Source organism: Acartia tonsa, chromosome 3, assembly GCF_053477335.1.
Source record: "Acartia tonsa isolate MP-2025a chromosome 3, ASM5347733v1, whole genome shotgun sequence".
Taxonomy (NCBI): Eukaryota; Metazoa; Arthropoda; class Copepoda; order Calanoida; family Acartiidae; genus Acartia; species Acartia tonsa.
The window spans coordinates 3,500,444-3,515,089 of NC_137262.1; the positions used below are offsets into that span (position 1 = coordinate 3,500,444).

General features: G+C 32.2%; 1 protein-coding gene across 3 annotated transcripts in view; it reads left to right on the forward strand.

The window, feature by feature from the left end:
- The window catches only part of LOC145313077 (inward rectifier potassium channel irk-1-like), a 118,069-nt gene that overhangs the window by 82,469 nt on the left and 20,954 nt on the right, over positions 1-14,646 (forward strand). For all 3 annotated transcript variants that reach the window (XM_080152341.1, XM_080152339.1, XM_080152342.1), the window contains exons 7-9: positions 5,415-5,499; positions 6,474-6,568; positions 9,843-9,884. In XM_080152341.1, coding sequence (XP_080008467.1) covers positions 5,415-5,499; positions 6,474-6,568; positions 9,843-9,884 — 222 coding nt within the window. The remainder of the gene's footprint in view (positions 1-5,414; positions 5,500-6,473; positions 6,569-9,842; positions 9,885-14,646) is intronic.

Sequence of the window (14,646 nt, forward strand, 5' to 3'; positions counted from 1 at the left end):
GCAACATAGAAATCGCACAATTTTTTTTTTAATTTTCTTTTAAAATTGGCCATTGGAATTTAACTTTTCTCTTCTCAATTTCTCCCAGAGGCCTCTAGGGGCGTAGCTGCTAGTCATTAACATAAAGTCCTTATATTTTAGCTTCTTTGGAACAATTTTTTTTTTGTATAATTTATTATCCTTTTACTTTGATTTTAGAAAATAAATTCACAAGGCGATAAAGTATAATGTTATAAGCAAATCAACTCTGTAAACAAGTCCTAAAATGCTAATATCACCATATCTAATGAAAACATGGACTCTAAGGATGAAGTAAGGCGTCCAAATTATGATTGGAAGATGATTAAAGTCCCTCCACAGATTATGGCGTCTAAAATAGCCAATAAGAGGCCAGCATAAATTTTACCATTGGTCAATTACAGTGTATACTGGCCTTACATTGGCTATTCTATCGTATGACGTCATAATCTGTGGAGGGACTTTAATCATCTTCCCATCATATTTTGAACGTCTTACTTCATCCTTAAATATATAAAATATGGTGATATGAACTTGATTACAGAGTTGCTTTTCTTTAATTATCTTCTATGATGGGCAAACGTTTCAAGCAAAATAGATTTTCTTTAGATTGAATATTCCTGTCTTTTCTACTTTTCTTTGCCTGTATATCAATGTATTTATCTTTCTGTCAATAGAATCAAAGACCATATTCATAAACTTCTTTGGAAATAAAAAACCTATTCATAAAACTTTACATGTTATTAATGTATTAAAAAGAGTAATAAATAAACCTTTTTGCAAACTTTTCTGAATACTAATTCAATAGGTAAAAGATTTCGGATCAACTGCAGTTCACGGTAAAATATTCCTGGTAACGAAAATTCTAAGAATCTATGATTTTAAAAGGCTTCTAGCTGCCAAACGGCTGAACGTACAGATCATGCCCGCACACCGTTTTAAGCGGCATAGGAAGGCCTACAAATAATCTGGAATAGCCAAGATCCAATGATGCACAGGGAAAGCTTCACTGAAGAAAAAACGCGTAAAATAGGTCTTTTTCGCGCATTTCTCTGCAATGCGAGATAATTGTGCATTATTGATTTATGGCAATTCGAGATTATTTGTAGGCCGTCTTATGCCGCTTAAAACGGTATGCGGGCATGATCTGAACATACAGCCGTTTGGCAGCTAGCATCCTTTAAAATTCATAGATTTTTGGAAACATTCGTTACCAGGAATATTTTACCGTGAACTGCAGTTGATCCAAGATTTCTATTGCATTTTCTAAAATCTAAATTTCTATTTACATAAAATGTGCAAAATATGCTGAAACTCTATATTAACGCGGGGAGGGAGAGGACATTAAAATGTAAATTATGCTGGTACATTTAAAAACACGCTTTCTAATTCGTTGGCTTAATAACTTTGGACACTTTTAATAGACATTGATTGATTTGTACGAACTAACAATGTCCAAACTTTTTCACCAACAATATAAAGTACATAAGAATTTTATTTCTCGTATTCATTCAAATCCGGTGGATAGGAACCGGTTCTCATCCATACGAAAAAAACTATGTCTAGCATCGTATTATATCCAGCTTTCTACGAATATAAAAAATATACAATCATAATATTAAAACCAGTTTTTTTAGCCTTTGCCTTTGGCACCTCGGGGCTAAAAAACTGATTTTAATCTTATAATTGTACATTCTATTTCCGCGAAAAGCTGTTTATGATACGATGCAAGAAATAACTATTCTTCATTCTATTAAATTCCTGGCAATAGTGGTTAATACCGACAAACAAACTAAAAGAGTATCTTTGCTTCTAGATATATATAGAGTACATGCCTAAATCTAATGCCAAAAATTCAGAAAAATATTTTGTATTCACTAATTTTACTTAAAAGTAAATCTTTTCTATAATTATTATCATTAGATTAATATTAGAGAATTATGTGATTTGATTAATGAGTCCATGTATCTATGCGGATCATTCATTCTTGAACTTTTCAGTAGTGAAGTTACTTTATACTTATAAATATCTGTCTAACTGTCTGTCCGTCCGACTGTCAGTTACGTTAGTCGTTTGCTATTATAGATAGACAGCTGAATTATATGTGAAGATTCTCTTGGCCATTACTCAATGAACAAATTTGTACGTTAGTCGGTCTGAATTGCTGAGAGGACATCAAATGTATGCATTTTTTTAAATTTGATTGCAGATATGCTGGTCACTTTTTCCTTAATCTCGGCTGTTTTTACTTTTAAAGCGCTTTGCTACATATGGATGTTGTCATCCTCGTTCAAAAATTGATTCATTTGTGGATGTTGTTATTCTTGTTTCATTTAAACAAAAGAAATAAATTCTTCTCGAGTCTTGTGACATTTATTGCATTAACAAAATTGAAGGTATTTTTCATTACAGTTCTTCAAAATAGTTTTAACCTAACTTAGTCAGTTAATACTCATATTTGCGACAACTTTTACTACACAGTAATGGCAAATTTTTAACATTTACATGTAAAATGATTCCGCTTCTCAGATGGGTTCGAACTCCGATCAACATGATAATAAGTTAATTACAAAATGAAAAAAAAAACTTTTAACATTTGAAGAGGGAAATTTTAATTATTATCAGTTATCCATTATCCATAAAACAGAAACCAAACAAGGATGACAACATCCATAAGTAGCGAAGCACAAAAAATTGTGGATGGGAATACGTAGAAGTAGATTTAAAGTTATTTATTAAAATCAAGAATAGATTTATTGGAGAAAATAAACACAAAACCTTGTTTTATTTTGTATGTTGAAAACGGTTAGAGTAAATTACATACTAGATGCACATAACAATGGGAAAAAATATTTTGAAACTGTTAATGCAAAAAAGTTTTAAAATTGGACCAAAAATACCAAAGATATGGAGAAAAATGTAAAAATAGCCAAAAACCTGCTGAAAGGAAGTTTGGCAGCCATTGTTCTTTCTTAAAACAACAGAAATTTAATTTTAATATCTTTAACTGAATTTTTTTTAAATTGAACCATAAACACCAAAGATATGAGGAAAAATGTAAAACAAATAAAAATAGTTAAAAACCTGCAAAAAGGCAGTCTGACCGTCATTGTTGTTTTCTTCAAACGACAGGAAATTTATTTTTGATATCTTTAACTGAAAAAATTTCGAAAATCGGACCATAAACACCAAAGATATGGGGGGAAATGTGAAAAATATAAAAATAGCCAAAAACCTACAAAAAGGCAGTCTGACCGCCATTGTTGTTTTCTTCAAATGACGGGAAATTTAATTTTGATATCTTTAACTGAAAAAATTTTGAAAATCGGACCATAAACACCAAAGATATGGGGAAAATTTGGAAAATATAAAAATAGCCTAAAACCTGCTAAAAAGTCCGACCGCCATTGATGTTTTATAGTTAATTGTGCTCCTTAATGATGGGAATGTTGTCAAAAAATTTCAGCTCTCTATCTTTTATAGGAGCTGAGAAAATCACGTTTCCCCCAATTCATTAATTACGGACGGACGGACAGACGGACGGACATTGTGAATTATAGAGTAGCTTCGCTACTAAAAACAAACAGACAAACGTATTATGAAATATAAAGTGATTATAGAGAAGAATCGCTTACTATGTAGTGTCTAATCGCACTGGCAATCAATATTCTAAAAATCAGATTTTTAAATAGACAAATGAACTTTCTAGAGCTGCTACACTTTCTGAATTGTACCTAAGGTATTATCATGTTAAGTTTAATATCCATAGGACAATTATAACATGCTATACAAAGTTATTTGGTCGGTATGAAAGTCTAATCAAACTAAAACATCCATTAAATCAGGCTAAAGGAAAAGCAAAAATATTCCTCCAAAATTATTCATAGAATGCTGTTAATATGACTATTCTGGCAAGCATAAAATCTTGTTAGGTATGCAAATTAGATATGTTCAATTTTTGCCTTTTTCATTATTTTATATCTCAACTATTTCGATTTATCCTTTATATTTAATAGTAATATGATGTCTGTTTGTCTTTGTGTGTGTGTGTGATCTCGCTAACCGCCGACCGATTTGGTTCTCATTAGGTTCAAGAATGGTTTATAATTATTACATGGAGGCTAACACTCGTCCCCTTTCCCCCAAATGGAAATAATATGTTTACAACATTAATAAAAATCATGTCTTTTTGCTCATTAATCTTTTAATTTTGTTGGCTATGAAACTTTTGGATGTTGTCATCATTGTTTTGTGACACTCTTTTTTTGCATTTACAAACTTTCTATAAATAATCATAGAGTTGCTACGCTTTCTAAATTGTTCCCTACTGTTACAGGAATTATCCTAATGTAACAGACGTGCGGACATACCCTATTTTTTTTAAACTGTCCTTTACAAATCTAAACACTTCTTGTTCTGTACAGTACAACATCAAAAAGTGAAAAGCTGAAAATTTGAACAGATCTAATACACATTTAACCACATTTGCATCAAACCTTGTCAATTTTGCAAAACCTTTTTCTTCTGCAGAGAAAATTAATTAATCGGACATTTTTCCTTTCTTTTGGTGGAATGTGGTTTGCATATTTTTTTTTCTTTTTTAGTAGCGAATGTCAGTCCGTCTGTCCGTAATTAATGAATTGGGGGAAACGTGATTTTCTCGGCCCCTATTCAAGATAGACAGCTGAAATTTTTAAAGAAGATTCCTATGATATGAGCCCCCCCCCAAAAAAAAAAAAAAAATCTGTTGGCAGGAGTAAATTTTGTTTACCCCCCAAAATTTATCCCCGGGGTAAAATTTTTGGGGGGGTAATTTAAATTTTATTAAATATTTAATATCAAAAAGCGCGCAAAATTTAATTTTGTTAGAGATTTTTTATTTTTTTTTTTGGGGGGGGGGGGGTATTTACCCCCCCCCAAAAAAATTTTTGAGGCCTCTGGGAGCGTATCTGTTAGTAAATAATTTATAAATATATTAAAAATTACTCCTTCGTAAATTAAAATGACACAATTTGGTCTGTGTTATTAAAATCAATAGTGAAAATGTTTAGACCCTGCTGGTTTGAACCATCTAATCGTAGTATCTGAAGATTTCATGGCAATGAATAAGAGATAGTCTATTGTCCCTTCACTCCCTGCGCAAATGGATGTATTTTATTAGTTTTACTGACATTTAGTTTTATAAAAATACATTAAGATTTTTCTATAATTTAGTCATAATATTTATAGAATATGATTCATATTAAACATGTTTAAAATTTTACCTTTTTGAACTAAAATTTTTCAGTTTAATTTCAGCTATAATGATTCCTTGTTTTTTGCTTGTCCATCCTATTGAGATTGGCTTTTTTTTAAATTTTCATCCTTGTTTATAACAGGATATATATTAATTTCAGTTATGGAGTGCGAGCAACAACTGAACACTGTCCATTGGCGGTTATCATTATGTCTGTTCAAAGCATATTTGGTGTCATGATCCAGGTAGAGACATCTAACCATCTTTCTAGCTATCTATCTGTCTATCTATCTAGTTATCTACTAAATACCTGGCTATTGTTTTTCATTATGTCTGTTCAAAGCATATTCGTTGTCATAATCCAGGTAGAGACTTCTAGCTATCTTTCTAGCTATCTCTCTGTCTATCTACTAAATATCTGGCTACTGGTTATCATTATGTCTGTTCAAAGCATATTTGGTGTCATGATCCAGGTAGAGACATCTAGCCATCTTTCTAGATATCTATCTGTCTATCTACTAAATACCTGGGTATTGGTTATCATTATGTCTGTTCAAAGCATATTTGGTGTCATGATTCAGGTAGAGAAATCTAGCCATCTTTCTAGCTATCTTTCTGTCTATCTATCTAATTATCTACTAAATATCTGGCTATTGGTTATCATTATGTCTGATTAAAGTATATTCGATGTCATGATCCAGGTAGAGACGTCTAGCTATCTTTCTAGCTATCTTTCTGTCTATCTATCTAGTTATCTACTAAATATCTGGCTATTGTTTATCATTAGGTCTGTTCAAAGCATATTCGGTGTCATGATCTAGGTAGAGACATCTAGCCATCTTTCTAGCTATGTTTCTGTCTATCTACTTAATAACTGGTTATTGGTTATCATTATATCTGTTCAAAGTATATTCGTTGTCATGATCCAGGTAAAGACATCTAGCCGTCTTTCTATATATACATCTATCTAACTATCTATCTATCCACCTATTACATCATCTATCTATATATCCAGGCATGCATGGCTGGCATAGTATTTGCTAAATTTACGAAACCAACTATGAGAGCTGAAACTATCTATCTATCTATGTACCTATCTATCTTTCTATCCATCTATCTATCTAGGCATGCATGGATGGCATAGAATTTGCTAAATTTACCAAATCAACTATACGAGCTGAGACTATCTATCTATCTATGTACCTATCTATCTATCTAGGCATGCATGGCTGGCATAGTATTTGCTAAATTTACCAAACCAACTATGAGAGCTGAGACTATCCTATTCAGCAAGAACGCTCTTATTACACTCAGGTGAGAAAATTATTTTGGGATCAACGGGGCTTATTCTGAAAGTTCTTATAGATCACTTATCCCCAGGAATAAGGTATAAGCAACAAGCGAAATAAATCTAAAATAATATTTGGGAGGCAAATGGAGAGGTCGTCAATTTTACGATGTGTTGCCCCCAAACGACAGCTGAAAAACACGTATAGGTTTCGTGATTTTTTTCGAATTAATTTCGTTATTAGTATAAGCTGACTTATCCCACTTATTTTTAAAAAATTGAAATTTATGCGTTTTTTCCCCCTTTTTATAATCCCTGCAGGAGGCTCTAACCCTGCGGAGTCTACCCAGTACCCAATATAACCTGTCATAACCTAACTTCACCTGAAGTAATAAACAAACTACCGAAAAAATGAGGGGTTTCAGATCTCGACCAGACAATTGCCGGTTTAGCTTAAGTAATCTTTATTTAAGGCTTACATATTTTCAGATATAGGTTTGCCTACAAGATGAATTTGTATACCTTTATATATTATTAGCGGCTTCGCCTCTAGCCTCTAGGGGCTTTGCCCCAAGAGAGAACTAAAAAAAAGTACTACTGGTGCTGCTCATAGTCTAATGTGTTCCCAAGAAATTTTTTTTTTTTTGAGGGGGGAGGGGAATTTTCATTTTTAGGGAAATAGCTTAAAACCACAACAGGACCAAAAGGTATATATCCTACAGAGTAGAATCCAATCGGTTCAGTGGTTACTGAGATCTTAGAGGACGGACGGACGGACAGACAGACATCGTTCTACTTTGTATTATAGATGTAAGATATCCAAGCTCTTATTGGTTTTGACATACAAATTGCAAGAACAGAATACTGAAGCCTAATTATAAAGAGATATAATGCATATATAAATTATTTAAAGCGAATGTTGTCATCCATATTCATAAAGCACTAATAGGCAGTTTTCCCTAAATCTTTTATCGAGCATAGAAACTCCCTCCGCCCCCCTGTATTATGAAAATAATTTTTTAAAAAGAAGATGTAGTTTTCGTGTGTTTGAATTTAACTTTAGGCTTGGTTAGGTTAGGTTATATTAGCTAGGGTAGGGCTGGATATCCGGTTTTGCCGGATATCCGGTATTTTGCCAGATATCGGGCCATTTTCAATATCCGGCCGGACACCGGGTATCCGGAATTAGAAATCAGCTGGATATTTGGACAAAGCCTATTTTTAGTTACTATCTTTGGGCAGGGTTAAAGAATGGAGAGGAGAGGAGGAGTGGGAAAGAAAAACCCCAATAAAAAAAGATGGATAATCCCTCATTTTCATGACGCCACATTGAGATACTTTCTTTGTCTTCCATAAGGGATGGGGAGGAGAAGTTTGCTCGCTAGGAACTTTGAGGGAAAGCACCCACTAATATATGATCCTGTCTTGTTAGTTCTGGGTGTCTAATATTTCATATCCACACAGGTTTTACATTTCTATGCTTGTTAACAGAGTTTAGTTTAACCCCGGGGATGTTTCTACAATGCCCACAAAATATTATCAAGACAGTTGGTGGTTTCTTCCAAAGACCCTAGTCGTGCTCAGAAATTTCCACCCTTAATTTTAAAATAAAGGAGAATTTGATTTTTTACCTGTTTACTTTGTGTGAAAAGTGGATCTTTAAATCATTTAGTGCAGCCGCTGCCACTGTTACAGCCACAGCTGCTACCGTAGCCGCCTGCCAGTGCTGCCAATAAAACATGGATTTTAAAAAGATTTTACGACAGTGCAATGCCGGCTATCCTAGAAATATGCATCTTTATTATCTTTAGTTTTCCAATATATAAGAGATGTTTTCATGTTCCTTAAATTGCTTTTTTATGACCATCTATTTTAGATAATAAAATATTATGCTACTTTGTTACGACACTCCTACATATGTATATTGTTACTTTATTGCATTCACATACCCTAGGGTTCAAGGTTGTTTAAACTAGATAAGGTGTCCAATTCAGGGAGGTAGGGAGGGGACAATGGGCAATTAATTCAATTTAAGAGTTTTCGCTAAAAAGCAATGAAAACCAGATTTATCAAAAAAATTAGACCAAAATTGTAAGGGGATCGTGGTAATATAATTTAGAACAAAATTAGTTCTAAGAAAAAAGCATTCACTTGAAAATTAAATTACCAATACATCACAATGTAATAAACATTCTGTAATTAATCACTAGAAAAATGTTGTTTAGAACTTCGTCAACCCTTCTCATATATTTTTAACTGCAACCTAAATTCAAGAGGTTCTTAGATTGTGTAATACATAAATATCACAGTAGAGTTTCTATATGCGAAATGACATTTTCTTGGAAAAAAAATAATAGTTAAAACCAGCCATCTTTTCTGTCTGCTATATTCAAAACTAACTCAGCTAGTTAGCGGGGCATTAATGCGCTAGTACCCAAAGTCAGTCAGAACCTGCTGAATTCGTGCACATTCCCTTTAAGCCAGTACCCAAAGTCTGAGACTCTTAAAAATTGAATATTCGATCAATTGTCCCCTCCCTTACTCCCTGTGTCCAATTACAGACATTCAGGGAGTTTAAGGGATAAGACATTAGAGAATAATTTAATATACACCCCTTATTATGATAAACAAAATGAAACTTAGGAAAAGTTGTACAATACAGACAAGGTTGATAAAAGACGTAAAAGGTTTAAGCCCACCAATGAGAGTTTTTGTATATTTAACTTGCTATACATACAATTTAAAGTCCAATGACCCCTCCCTTCCTCCCTGATTTTTTCCGTAATGAAGAACAAAAAACGCGGACATTTAATTTCTGTCAAATCAAATTGATAATTTGTTCCGCTTTTTTTCTCCTTTAATCAATAATTTTTTGTATCCTGTAATCTTCAGAATCATGCGTTAATTGTCATAAAAACCATAGGGAAATATTTTTCGTAGTTGTAATATAAATAATACTAGCGGCTTCGCCCCTAGCTTCTAGCGGCTTTGCCCAAAGAGATAATTTTAAAAAAGTACTTCTGGTGCTGCCCTATGGTAACTAACTTCCCCATAAACCAAAAAATGGGGGGGTATTTTTTTATTTTTGGGGGGTTGTGGTTATCCCACCTGCAAAGAAAATAGCCTAAAACCACCACAGGATTAGTAGGTATATTCCCTGAAGACTAGAATCCAATCGGTTCAGTGGTTACCGAGAAAGACGGAGAGACATCAAGATACTTTGTATTATAGATTATGGATAAAACCTATAATGATTAAGTGCCATTGTTAGCTGTAATAACCATAATGTTTATTTTTTAGGAATGGATCATTTTATCTAATATGCCGGGTAGCTGATTTAAGGTAAGTTTTTTAATGCATTTATTTTTGTTTTTCGGCCCTAACATCAAGGGAAGAGTGAAAGATGTCAGAAAATAGCCTACACAAGTTAAGACATTAATTAAGCTGAGCTTAAAATTAATGCAATGTAGACCAACAATTTCTGGGAGCTTTAGCGTCAGACATAAAAACCTTACTACTTTATAAAATACTATCGGCTACGGTTCTAGCCTGTAGGAGCTTTGCCCCAAGGGCTAACTTTAAAAAAATAAATTACTTCTGGTGCTGCGACCACCACTTTTAAATTAACTGCATAAAAAAAATTGGGGAGAATTTTTATTTTTTGAGGGGTTGAGGTTGTCACTCTTCCCTCAAGAAAATAGTCTAAAACCACCACAGGACCAGTAGGTAGGTATATTCCCTGAAGAGTAGAATCCAATCGGTTCAGTGGTCAGATATCTTAAGGGACAGACAGACGGACGGACAGGCAGACGAAGGGACAGCCATCATGCTACTTTGTATTATAGATAATTTTATACAAGTAACAGGATGTTTTTAACCCTTAACAGTCGGGCCCCTTGCCGCACCTTAATCAGTCGGGGGGGGGGGCGTCACGCATTTTGGGCTCTTTATCAACGCCCCCCCCCCCCCCCCGACTGTAAAGGGTTAAGTATATTAAATAGAATTTAACACTCCCCCTTCCCCCCCCCCCCATCTCCAATTACCTAAAATGCCCTTAAAGGTCTTATAAACTAATATAGCTTAAGTACAGCCCTTTATATGAGAAGTTTCTGTTAAATAAATTTTTAACATTTCTTGGATTTCAATTTCACTGAAGAAAACACTAAACTGTAGAAATGCTTACAAAACATTTTCATATCATAATTGAAATTCAGTCAGCGAGGCAACTTCTTGAAAAGGATTTGTACGACGTGTACGTTATTCTGTAAGCATAGCAACATACAAGCAGACACATAAACATTCATATAATCAAATTTTTACTTACAAAACTATTTTATAATTATAGTTATTTGGTCGCTTTGACTTTTCATCTCTTAATAATACATTTACTTAAATATGTAACACGCATTTTACTGTATTAAAGTTTGCTGATATATTACAAAATAGTTTTTGCTTGTTGCAACTGCGCTACTTATAGATATGGCTACCCTTGCTGAAAATTTTATAATTATTCACATCATTTTAATAAATTATGTAAATTTTAAACAGTTTGAACTCAACAAAGTATTTGATGATTCTGTGTTTTAAAAAGCGAAGATTTTCTATAATTACTGACGGTTAGCTTTTTTCGTTAATTTAGGCATTTGAGAATTGTTGTATCGATTTCAAACTTTGCATCGTGATTCCTGTAGAAGTTAGGTACGATTTAGAAAGCGTAACAACTCTATAATCAGTACCAGAATGTCCGTTCGTTTATTTTAAACATGTTGCTTTTTAACTTTTTTAACAACAAATTTTTATGTAATAAAATTATCCGATTGGTCTGATTTTTGAAATACTGATTCATAGGAAAACAAAGTACATTGTTATAAGCGAAGAATCTCTATAATCAAGTCTTAAAAATGTAAGTATGTCCTTAAACAATATCATGTATTCAAGCAGTTTTTCAACAAATCTACTTACAATTTTGTTTCGTACGACTTTTCTCGGGTAAACCAAAATATCCTGAAACATTTTATATATCCAACCAATATATATTATATATTACAATCGTTTATAAAATCTTAGTGAACATACATACATCTAGTTACCTAAAGATATAAGGATTCGATTGGCTTTCAGCGAACTATGCATGCAAAATTGACTAAGTACTTAAATCTTAAAATTTAAACACTGTTTTTTTATTATTTTTTTATTGTACGCAAAATATTGTTTATTTCCATTAAGATTAATATGGAAATAGAAAAAATAAATTGGTATGTGGTTTTTTTTACCATCGACAGCTTAAAAGTATAAAAATAACAATTGGAAAATAAATATTAAAATGTGAAAAATCAACATGCTATTCCTTATAATAAAGTATAAGGATGTCTATCTGTGTGTCTTTCTGTCTGTACCGAAGGTCTCGCTAACCACTGAACCGATATGGTTTTCCTTTACAGGGTAGCTTTTCATAGTTCCTGGAAAGATTTAGAGCTATTTCCTAAGGTAAATCGCAGAAAAAAATATATAACTAACCCCATCTAGCAGCCGAAAAAGCAATTTTTAGTAAACAGCTGATCTTACCAGAGAGCGAAGGAAAAACATTTTGCTTACCCATAGAGGCCTCAAGAGGCGTATTAGACAACTGGCGAGGGGATTAGTTTATTTTCACAATTAAAGTTCTTAACCTATCCCCCATCCTCTTTAAATAACATAAACCTAGATTAAATATAATCAGAAAGATATTGCATACTAATATGAATTACAAAAATAATTTTATTAATTTTATGTCTTTTTAGTGTATACGTTTCTTGAAAGTAATTTTCAATTGCTATAGTGTTTCTTAGAAATATTTATTTATGTCTGTAGTTTTACTTTTAGATTTTCATTTCAATTATTCCTTCTTAAACTCAGAAATATCGTATTGACAAATAATTTCAATAATTTTGATCAGATGTAAACAAATTCGATAACTGATGTAATGGCTAAGATATTTTTAAACAGTTAGTTGCTTTATAATTAAAGCAGAGTGTTTGGGAAGAAAAATAGCTTTAAACCATCCTTAGACTTTAAACTAGAAATAAAATTGCCTCTAACAATTGCACTGAGGAGCTATTTATGGCTTTTCTATATTTGAGAAGTCAAATGGGTCAGTTATTAGCTAGATCTTAAAAAGGACAAATAAAACCTTACTACTTTAGATACTTACTACGCCCCTAGAGGCCTATAGAAAAAATTTAAGGGTGTAAGATTTCTTGGTATTCTCCCCTCCAAATAAAAAAGATACTCATAAAACTTTCCAGGACCAATGAGAAGATCTACTGTAAAGGAAAACAAGTGTCAACACATCCTGTTACTTTCATACAGGGTGTTTCAATAGAAACGTTTTTTTTCAAATCTTAATTATGCATAGAAAATATAACAATTATATAAAATGCTTTATATATTTGGAAAACCTATTTTGGGACATTTATGTTTCAAATATTTGAAAATGATTTTTTCAATAAATCATGCCTTAAAAACCGGTTTTTCCAAGGGCCTTATTTTTGAAGATTTAGGGATTTCAGGTTGTGGAAAAAATGATCACATTTTTAAAATTCAAATTGCGCGGCTTGTATTAATAGTAGAAAAACGCCATGCATATCGTTAGAATTGTCATAAACTCTATTTTTTGGAAATATAAGTGCCATTTTTGTGCTATTTGTAGTTTAGGAGCTACGTTGAAAATTGTATCATAGTTTGTTGAAAAAATAATTTTTAAATTTTTGAAACATAAATGTCCCAGAATAGGTTTTCCAAATATATAAAGCATTTTATATAATGTTTTTACTTTCTATGCATAATTAAGATTTTAAAAATAACGTTTCTATTGAAACACCCTGTATAAGGATCAATAACTTATTGCGCGTTGATATACTAACGGCATTAAAGTCTAGCAGAGGAAAAAAACTATTTTTGTCCAGTTTTCCTGTAAACTTGTGGTCAATGTCTCTCTTCTATATTATTTAGTAAGTTTCAGGGATCTTAAGGGATAGGACAAGGGACAACAAATTCAAATACATCCCCTTTGATAATTTTAAAAATTTCTCCTAATGTAGGTTAAAAACTAACTAATCAAAATTTAACAAAAGATCCTAAAGTTTGTGAGCCAATTAATAAGGTTCAAAAACTTTTGGTACCCGTGCAATCTACATTCTCACATAAACAACCCCTTAAATAGTGGATGTAAATATTCTTTTTTTCTCCCCGAGGTAGTCATTTTTTTCCCTGGTATCATTTTTTTCCCTGAGCATGGGAAAAAACGTGAGAAAAAATATGTTTTAGTATAAAGAAATGTTCTATTGGTTTTAAACCTTTTCCAATTGATAGATCTTCCCGACTTTGGAAAAACTGTCAGACCGATTTTTGAAATTCAATCTGTGAAAAAAGATATAAAGTTTTAATTTTTTGTTTTAAAAATATTATTTTACATGTATTGACGCCATCTTGGATTATGATAATTTTTTTTGTTAGAGGATTTTTTTTACAAAATCTTTTAAAAAATTAAATTTTTACAATGAAAAAAAAATCTTTGAACTTAAATTGACCAATAATTCAAAGATTTTTTCTATATAATTTGGAAGATCTCTTTTTGTTTTAAATTCTAAAGTTTACCTCGGGGAAAAAAATGACTACCTCGGGAAAAAAAATGAAAATTAAAAACCAAAATTAAACCACATTTTAGCATAAAAAAAATAAGTTTTTGTTTAAATACCCCATTCCACTGTCCCCTCCCTCCCTGACTTTGTTTACTTCCCGTCTGTGTTGGACTAGAAAAAAAATTATATAAAAAATTTAACAAGAATTTTAGACCTTTATAGAAACATTCTGATAAATTTTGAATTTTTTGTTGGGGGATAAATTTTACAGCGGCGTTTGATTTTGTGAGGGTAAAGGCATCCTTCCTCAAAATAGTTATAAATAAACCTTCCTTGGACCTATTAAAATCGTCATGCAAAGAAGAACCATATCGTTTCAGAAGTTAGCGACACAGGTAAAGATCGTGTTACTTGTATTTAAGGATGGTTTAAAGAGTAGCTTTAGAATATTAAAATAAAGGCCATATTTAAAACCAATAGTAGAC